Consider the following 10491-nt stretch of genomic DNA (forward strand, 5'->3'; position numbering starts at 1 on the left):
TCCTGATAAAAATGATAATAACTGTAAGTATTTTGGCTATTTTGCTTATAATGTTATATTATTAGTTAGAATACGATTGTAAGTATATTATTTTGACATAATTTTTACATATTTTGCAATATTTGGAATACAAATCTTAGTTTATATACGATGTCCCATAAAACGGACGTTGACAACTTGGAGTATATACTAGGGTATTCTTCACATGTCCTATGTAACGGACGTTGCCAATAAGGCCCTCCATTTTCAACGTCATCATTTTGATATATTTTTCTCTATTTTTAATATGTTTTAGAGGAGCATGACTTGGCAATCAATAAAAAATTCCCTCACTACCTTTGGCGGAAGCTGAAGAGTCTGGCGTTGAGTTGAGATGACGATTTTGAAGGAAATGTAGACCTACGGGAGTGATTTCACTATGATAACAGTGTCAATCATTTACCCCCAGCACCATACCTTCGGAATTATACGACATATTGATTTGAGACACAATGAAGACCCAAAAAGTCAGAATTTTTACCATCAACAAAATATTATTGCTGCAGAATTACAGCCATTACATGCGGTGCGAGATGAATCTTCCCTACTTCTCAGTAGTTCTTCAGCCACAGCATCATGTTACTTACCAGAAATACCACCCAGTGTTTGAAAATTTAAATAATAATACCTTACAAATTAAAAAATGGCAGAAAATGGATATAATATATGCCAAAGAATCCAAAAAAAGCGATTTAAATTTCCTGTTTGTTTTGATACTTCAGGCATGGTATACGACTTCTTTGCATACGATGAAGCAAACACATTTCAATCTGTACAATTTAGTGAATGGGAAGAGGACTTTCTTGGTGTATTAGATAAGTTCTCAGGCTATTTCTATTCCAATTCTTAGCATATTCTTAGGCTGTGATTTTTGGTAGTGTCGTTTTTAAAATCCATTATTTTTAACGATATCGTTAAAGTTTTAACCAACATTTTAAGACAGATGTTTGAAAAGCTTATTCTAGATCGTCCATAATTATAATTTGATAATAATTTTGAATTACAAAGTTGAAAATGTGCATTGTGTTCATGTGCCACGGTTGCAGGAATAATGTGCAATGTCCGTTATATGTGACGGTTCAAACATGTACATATAATTGGCAGTGTCCGTTTTATGTGACATAGTGAAAACAATAGAAAAAATTAAAATTTTTAATTTTTTTTTTCAATTTCCTCTTTTCTAACCTAATTCCAACACATCCTCCAAATTTGAACATTATAAACACAAGCTATCTAGGGGTGACAATTTAAGGGTTAAGTGTGGCATGAGTTACAAGCTGTAAATCTTTTCATTATTTTACTTATCTTATTTTCCATCTTTTAAGATAAACACTTTTATTTTTATTGTAGTTGCAACCTTTCTCGGACAGTCAAGAACAGGTATAAAGAATTTGTTTAGGTAAAACAAAATATTATTCTATTTTTTCAAATCAACACACGTACTTTTAGTAGTAATGTACATAATGCTTGTACAAGCCACTTTAGATAATGCTCTCCCAAACTTCTGAAATGTGAATAGTAATGTAACTAATTAATGCAGTTTCAATATTTCATTTCTTAGAGAGTGGGGAAGCATAGTTATAATAATTATTAGGAAAGAATTAAAAAATCTTCCATCGCATTCTCCACATTTATGCTATGCTTCAGTTACAAGTTTTTAAAAAGGTACCTGCCTCATTTATTCAGGCGTATACGAAATAGCTATTCAACAGTGCAAAATCACGCTAAATTGGCAAACTCATAAGCTATAGTCAACGCTTCGTGCCTCAAAAATATATAAAATTATGTAAATCTTTAAATAGGCAGATTAGCTTACGCGTAACACTAAGCCTACACGTTCTCTCTTATATGCGTATATAATTTTATACGTTTCGTCCATTTTGTTCAATAATTAACATTTTAAAAGCTATCGCGTGTGATGAAATAATGTACTGTAAAAGGCAATCAATTTAGAAATGCTTATAATGGTCAGAAATAGTTTAATTCATTTATTCTGATTTTTAAATGCATGTTACTGCCTGTATAATTAAACCATTCCAGACAGCCAAGAGGTCATTTGAATGATTTTTAAATCACCCAGTACGCAACACCGTTTATGATTTATGTAGTTGTCGAGATGGTTTAATCATACCTAATCAGATATGAAGCACCAATAGATCGCGTATTGGATTTTTGGTAGGCAGCTCAATGGGAAGCTGGAACTGCATTAGGTGCCCTGCGAGGGTTGTCGACGCAGGTCCGCGCAGCAAGGGCGCGCGGTGGTGCTGATGGGCCCAGAAGAAGAGCCTTGGCGTCAACCCTGAGAGCGCTCGTCGAACGCACACACGACTTCACCGACTCCGCCTATACCTCGCACGAACACCGACAAAGAATACTTGCCCTGGCCGAAAGAATAGCGTATGAATTAGAGAGATTAGTGTCGGTCGCTGTATCCTTAGTAAGTAATATTTTGGATGTCTATCTAGTCAATTTGATTAGATAGACATCCAAAATATTAGAATAAAATCAAAATATCCAAAATATTATAAGGTTAAAAACCTATTTACTGATGCAATATTAAGTCTTATAACAATCGCATAAGTCGCATAACAATTTATTATTTACATTATTGTAATTATCTTGTGCAAGTTACTTAAAAAAATCTTGAAATTGCAGTGCATAAAAATGTAAATAGACCGCAATTTTAGGAGGAACAGGGTGTAAGTGGGACTTTAGCTGGACTGGAAAGCGCGTGTGCGGGCGCGACCAGTGCGGCCGCGGAGCTGGAACGCGCGCTGGTCGCCGCCGCGAGGGACCAAGCGCGCGACTTGGCTCCTCTCGCCGAACAAGCGAGAAAACTTGCCTCCGACCTCGCGCACATAGGTAACCTACGACGAAAATTAGGTATAGTCGTACTTGTATGAGCAGCGAACACTTGTGTGTACTGGTTATTCTAAAGTTAAAGCAAACAAAATGGAAAACTAACGGTTTAATAAAACGTATAACAACTAAAAGTTATTAGGTCAGAGTACCAGCAAAAGTAGGTACACCAAGTATCGTTGTTATATCCATGTATTTGTAACATACTTCATAACCAAATTTTACTAACCAAAATATATATATACCACATCACAGAGGTGTTCGCAGACGCTAGCGAAGTTAGAATATAAACTTTAATATCGATATAACACACGTTGTGTTTCCACTTTCCAGCTAGTTCCTGTGGTGAGAGAGAATCAGAGAGACTGCACAATATAGCCAGCCAGCTTCATGAGCAATTAGATCATATTATCGAGGCAGGTTTTGTTTTGTTTTAAGCTACTTTTGTATTATATTAAAGACTGCCTTATCTCGATTATAAACGAGTATTTCCATTCAATAAGAAATAAATACAAATATTGCTGTTGAAATGTGGTCTTCTTTTCACTTTTCAGTAATTTTACCAGACCCTATGTGAAGTCATAACAAATATGTCACGATCACCAATAATTAGGTCTATTAAAACTTTTATATGTTATGTTGCAAACTGGCACTTCAACAGGTATGCAAATTGCTTAGGCATATAGCGATGTCCGAAACCCTTCAAGTTAGTGCAAAATTTGCTGAAATCAATTTGAGGATATACGGTCCTCAAGTTGTGACGGCGGCGCGGACACTGGCGGCGCACCCGGGCTCCGCCGCAGCGCGGGAGAACCTCGACGTGTTCGTAGATATGTGGGCCTGGTTGCTTGCAGACGCTGCCCGCCTTGCCAGGGAACTCTTAGACTTAACTGACGAGAGGCCCGATAAGCAACAATACAGCAGTTTACCTAGACCTGGGGTAAGTTTTTATTTAACTTTTTCGAATTACTTCCAGTTTTCCATCCCTTTTTGAGCCTCCCGATTCTTTCAGAAACATGGTACAACTAGCAAACCCTTAAAGGCGGTTCGCTTGGATTCCGATGAACAAGCCAAGATTGCTAAATCGGGACTAGAAATGAAGATGATGTCTTCCGAGATGGATGCGGAAACCGAGAAATGGCAAGGCGCTGATGAAAATAATGACATTGTAAAGAGGTATATTTTACACCGACCTATTCAGTACAACAATCTTACCATTAATTTCTTTCATACAATAACTTAAATCTTTTCAGAGCAAAAAATATGTCTTCCATGGCCTTTGCTATGTACCAATTTACGAAAGGTGAAGGTCGACTTAATACAACCCAAGATCTTTTTACGCAAGCAGAATATTTTGCAGAAGAAGCGAATAGACTGTATAAAATTGTGCGGCAGTTTTCATATCAGGTACAATTATTATTTTCTTAAACCGCAATTAGTTCCAAACTATTATAAATATTTACAGAAAAATTAAAATTAACAGTGATATTTTTGAAAAGGTGCCGGCAGGTACAGCCAAGAAGGAGCTATTAGAACACTTGGACAAAGTCCCGACGTATGTGCAACAACTGCAATTTACGGTCAAGGAACCCACGGTGGGGCGAGCAGCAACCTTTAGCAAAGTTGATAATGTCATTCAAGAGACCAAACACCTCATGAATGTCATTAGCAAAGTTGTGACAACGTGTTTCGACTGCGCAAATAAGGTGAGCCATAACTTACACACTAAATAAATTGTTTGATTTTCGATTGTAAATGCAACACTTGGCACATTTTTAAAAACCTATAGAGATTTTTTAGACAAAATAAAGATTTAGTGCATTGGAACGTAATGTTCCTTAGGTACCTTTGCCGTGGGAGAAGAGTATGGGAGTGGTTAAAAGGCACCAGAGTGTTGCACCTGTTAAGTACTTTAAAGATTTTTTCGTTGATGTCTATTAGACTTGAGGGGGTGAACAGTGTGTTTTTACAGTATGAAGATTTATTTTCGAGAAAAAGTAAACTTTATTCAAATAATATGTTTTTAAAATTATGGCATAAAAATCAGCTTTCTAACACTTATTATAACGAGAATAAATCTTCCTTAGTATTTAGATATTAGATTGATATAGAGATACTTAGTATATTTGTTCTTGGTGTCAGAGTTTATCGTAATATTTATTTTTCGTTTGACCTATTTTAATTAACGGGTGCTTCTCACGAATCCGCATATTACTGAAATATAATATCGATTATAGGACTATCTGGGCCATACACTTTATTACCCACTACGGTAATTCTTTCAATAAAAAAGTTATGATTTTAAATTATTTATCTTTGTACGTGTGTACCTTGAGTTACTTTCCTTGTTGGTAGCATCGAAGCATGTTATTGTGGTATCTTACCCTATACCTAAATTTAGTATCTTTAATTCTCTGATTTTACCTTCTATATGACCAAGATAAGCAACTCCAAAGAGCCACTAAAGCTACTTTTTTACTCCCAAATTAAGTTTTATTCTGTTTCCACAATTTCAGTACTCCCTTTGTATGCCCGAGAGAGTTCCTATGTATTGGAAGCCAAATTTACGAAAAGCATCTACATTTAAGAGTGAAAATAGTGTATTGAATGGTTAATGTAGGTATACGTGTGGTTAAAGTTTTATTGTGTACTTCACTAACAACGTTGTTTTCACTGTAATACAGTACTTATACAATCAGAGGCCTTTACATCTACATCGTGGTTAACTGAAAATTAGTGTAGAATTGTTTGATGGTGTTTACCCATAGCTAATTAATGAATGTTGTTTATGTGATGTTGCAATGACAGTTTATAATAACTATTTAGATTAGTCTATGTGTGATCAAAGATAAATGTTCTTAAGGTTTATAAAGTCACTTATAAACTTTAAGTCCACCGCTATTTCTATTTAATGATTTATTGCTAGTTTTCGAGTCGACATTTTTGCTGTCGTTCAATATTTATATTGAAACTAATCCAAAGCTAAAAATCATACTAATTATTGTTGTAATAAGTGTTAAATAAAAATGGGTACGTATGCATGGCGTTTCTCTCGGTGGGTGCGTTAGCGGTGGTGTAGACGTGACGATGATTCTGGTTTCCTTTACTTCGCATCTTTGCTTCCTATTAACTGAGATAAAATGCGAAATAGAGGGAACTCTACTGTAACAATCGATGGGTTATTAATGGTACGATTTTCATGCAGTACAAATTGGACTTCACGGGTCTGTCTGCGGGCGGGGCGGGGGCCAGCAGGACGGCGCGGGACGACGAGGCCGGGGGCGGGGGCGGCTCGGACGCGAAGCCGGGGGGGAGTTCGTCCGACACGGCCATGTGACAGTACGGCATGGGCCGGCGCGGCAAAGGCGACGCGCGCCGGACCAGGGTCAGCTTCCTCTTGTTTTAAGCACTTAAACGTCTTAAAACTCGTCGCCGAATATCGGTTGGACAAGGCTATGGTTGACGTTTGCATCGATTAAATGTATATTACAGACGATCACAAAATATTCATCAACAAATGAATAAACTGCCTTTATCGCCTATGTAGGTAAACAAAAAAATTATAATCCACTTTAAATTTAATGCCAGGTTTTAATGCAAGTTTTAACCAAGCCTTGTTCAAGGTATTATATTCAACAACTTCAACCTACAAACATGTACAAACTAACGGGATTAAGCTAGTTTGTAATTGGATTATTTCGCGTTGGGTTATTGAATATTATACCGTTAACCGAATATTAATGTTGATAATGTGTTGAATAATGCGCAATATGCTCGTAACGTGTTTTGCCATTATTTTACGGATTACAGCAAATTTTTAGTATTAAGATGGACAGTACGATATAAAATAATATTTTTAAGAACACCACTTGCGACACACAAGAACTTTCAGGCATAGTAACTTTATTATAATAAGATTCTTATCGAGTAGATCGCAATACGCAATCGTGCAGACACGACGCATTTGGCTGTGGACCTAACGTAGGTACCTAATAAAAATAGTATTCATAGAACCTCTAGAATATAATTTATAATGTAATTAAGAATGTTATTTCTTCTGCCTGATTTCTTACTCTGTTATTCTTTTAGTAGCTTAGAAGACATGCTGAAAACTTATACCGTTATTACACTCACGAAGCGAAGATTTTCATGGTTATAGAATAAAATTGAACATATTGTGATCATTAAGTAAAAAGAGTGAAATCGTACAATAAACTTACAAATACTTGTTACACTAGAATATTGTTACACAATGTTACATATTTAAGCGCCTATAAGAAGAAGCCTATTTTTTTATGTTCCCCTCTCTTAGCCTAAAACCTCTATGTATGTATCTATATATTGTAATCTTATAGGTAGATAGTTCCTATCCTATTGTATTAGAATTATGGTTTATTCTTATCGATGTTCTATACTTATCTAATATGCACCTTCAGTGGTCCTCCTGCACTTTTATGTTCTTACCTATGCACGTACGCTTTCTTTGTTTATTTCGCATCTGTCGTTGTATAATATTCTTAACATGCAACGTCGGTCACATACTACATCACACAACATTTATCCTTGCATTTGATATTACATCGTAATTCTTACATTATATTTCGACTACTGTAAATATGTGGCTAGTTAAATGTTTTGAGTCAACAGGCATCGATCAGACATTGCATGACTGTGGAACAAATAATATAGATGTGTGTTGCATGTGTGTATACGTGACAATGGTAATGGGTGTCGTACTTCATCTTTCTGACGGGAAGACGTTTAGGATTAAGATGGTGGAACTTGACTCTGGTGGTTGAGGAAACCGCCTCGTCGCCAGTGAAACGGCGAGTGTTATATAGACCGGACGATGGGAGACGCGTGACGGGCGACGGCTCACACACACACGAGGTTCAATATATGTGTTGCATGCTAAGTGGCTGATTGTTGCTACGAAATGCTATTTGTCATATCGCTCGGCATGTCGCCCATCTATCATAGATGCAACGTATGGTAATAATAAACATATCAACATAGTTATTAGTTTATACATTGCTATATCAGTAAATACCGTTATTTAGTATTTAAGCAATATTAGGTTATGTTCGAATGTGCCTATGAACGTTACAAAAATAGAGAAGTAATTTTTTTATTATTTTGTACCCACTTGTTTGAATAAATGCTAATAGAAGTAAGAAATACTTACTAAATACAATGAAAAAAAATGCGGATTAACGTACTTAATATAATATCGTCATTAAAATTAATTATTTAACATATCTCGTATGGCAACACTGCAATTTTAAACATTTACTTAGAAATACTAGTCATAAATTAGCATTTCAGCCATCAGGTTAAGCATGCCAATATTTTAAATTATAGATAAATATTGTCATCCTTGCCTCAGCTTCTGCAAAGCAATAAATCTCAAACTGCTTACTAATAGTTGCTCAAGTACTTCTAATCCAATGTGGTCTTCGATCTGACTTCGTCTTCTATGGTCTATATAACACTTTTCTCGTTTCACACTACGTTTAATCTCGATTTCAATTTTTCTATTTAGATCCTATTATAAGTATATTATAATCTAATATCTACATCGATTTCTGATTGCAATACGTTTTTATGCTCTCTAAGATAACTAATTAAGTAATATAGGGACATTACAATTGTAAATTCGTAAATTTTAACAACGCCTTATGTTAATTTATTCACGAACAATATTCGATTAATGTAAAGAGCTTTATTAAGCTTTATCATAAGAGTTGTGAATCGAAATCGTGGCCACGTAACGTTATAGACTCAATATTAGTGTTAGTACGCCTTCGGATCTTAATTACAAATTACCTAATTTTATAAGAGTTTTCATAGCGATAGTTATTTCGGCTAAGCAAGCTCTAAATGACCTTTAAGTGCTCAGCTTATAATAGTAGATATTTAAGTATCAAATAGTTATATCTATTCGTACAAAAATAAAAAATAAACTATTATTACTACTTTAATTTAAGATCCTGTATATTTTGTGACTCGTTAAGTGAAAAAAAGCAAACGTAACAAACGTAATATATTTGCTACATTTAACCGACTTTTTTAATTAATGCACATTCACATCAGATCATTAGGAACTTGCTTATAACGTTGTAACTATATTCATGACCAATGTATTTTAAATTAAGCTAGAGTCATTTTTTCACCATAGTATGTGCAGCTGTAGCCCTGTAGGCTAACTTTACTGAGAGCGCGAGATCAAGCTGGAGTTCAAATAAGATGTGTGATTTTGTTGTTGGTGAATAAAACATAACAATAGCCATTGTGCCTCATATCGTAGTAGATAGCAAGATGCAATAATGCCCCGGAATAACTAATAGTACAAATTATATTATAATTTGTGATCACATTCAGGTTTAGTCATCGATCGCCGAAAAGCTGATTCACTTTGACAATTTATTATTGCTTAATAAGATCTACGTCACTAGATAAATATTTTACTATCGGTGATTAAATCATACCTGAAACGTTTTGACTTCCATTGCATTTATAAAATTATAATCAGCTAGGATAGTACAACGTAGTTAGCGATACAGAGATTTGTGATATTAAAAGTTAATTGAGGTAAATTAGTACAACGTCCTTTATTATTTCAATATTAACTTAGACTAGTGGGACACTAAATGAACACCAATAATATATTTAATATTAATTATAATACTATTTTGATAGTGATTAATGAAGATCAGAAATGCAGGTGAAATATAATTGATGTGGATAGATACTTCTATAAAATATAAATTTACTTACTTAGTCTTGAATAATTTTCATTTTTTTAAATCAATAGGTAGAGTATCGTAAAATTAAACACGAAATACGTTACGTCAAATAAATTGTTTCTCGGACATAAATTGATTTTAAATGATATAACTGTAACTTTTAAATTTCCTATCGGGTATGTAGGTAATGCGGATTTTCGAAGGCGGAGTGATGTTAGAACTAAAATTAATATTTATGCTTTCAATGAGACGCGAGGTATCTCTCAATACACGCTTACAAATAATGAATTTGTTTCAAAATTACAAAAACGTGTAAATGTAAGAAACCCTGAAGGAGGAAAACCCCGTTAAATTGTAAATATTTTTATTTATAAAAAAATACTAAATTAAATCGTTTGTAGTTTACGCGTACGTATAGTGTCGTCAAATATACTTAATATTTTACTAAGAGTGGATTAATAGTATTGTATCGTCGGAACTGTTGTGATTGTTATCATATATTTAATGTTGCATTTTCATGGAATAAATAGAAGTATATTTTCCATAGGGCTGCCAAAGTTTAACTAAAATAGACGTAGTCACGTTATTTACGTCATCAAATTTGAGGTTGTATGTGGATTCATGACTTATATTTCGATGTGTTTGAAAAATATGGATGTTATTATGTAACTGCCAAAATCGTTTAAGAATTTAGACTATAAATTACATAAAGAAATTCTCTAAATGTTCATAAATTGGTCAAATTACTTATACTGCGTTGGCATGTGCATAAATGTATTTACTTATTGAATAAAAAATATTCATAATACTGATTTTTTTATTTATCCCTTTCCTAGCTGAGTCCACA

General features: G+C 34.4%; 1 protein-coding gene across 3 annotated transcripts in view; it reads left to right on the forward strand.

Annotated features, from left to right (window-relative positions):
* Positions 1-10450, forward strand: part of alpha-Catr (alpha-catenin related) — a 51110-nt gene extending 40660 nt beyond the window's left edge. The window contains exons 7-15 of one of the 3 annotated variants that reach the window (XM_090102757.1): positions 1390-1419; positions 2219-2476; positions 2727-2901; positions 3232-3314; positions 3560-3838; positions 3911-4074; positions 4152-4305; positions 4398-4604; positions 6104-10450. In XM_090102757.1, coding sequence (XP_089958883.1) covers positions 1390-1419; positions 2219-2476; positions 2727-2901; positions 3232-3314; positions 3560-3838; positions 3911-4074; positions 4152-4305; positions 4398-4604; positions 6104-6235 — 1482 coding nt within the window. In that variant the 3' untranslated portion in view covers positions 6236-10450. Of the gene's footprint in view, positions 1-1389; positions 1420-2218; positions 2477-2726; positions 2902-3231; positions 3315-3559; positions 3839-3910; positions 4075-4151; positions 4306-4397; positions 4605-5414; positions 5515-6103 lie in introns of all 3 variants that reach the window. The other 2 variants (XM_090102756.1, XM_090102755.1) reach the window with 2 other exon arrangements.
* Positions 10451-10491: the final 41 nt, after the last annotated feature.

Source organism: Colias eurytheme, chromosome 6, assembly GCF_061535395.1.
Source record: "Colias eurytheme isolate Ceu_HAF_F1 chromosome 6, ilColEury1 Martin Lab GWU primary, whole genome shotgun sequence".
NCBI classification, from domain to species: Eukaryota; Metazoa; Arthropoda; class Insecta; order Lepidoptera; family Pieridae; genus Colias; species Colias eurytheme.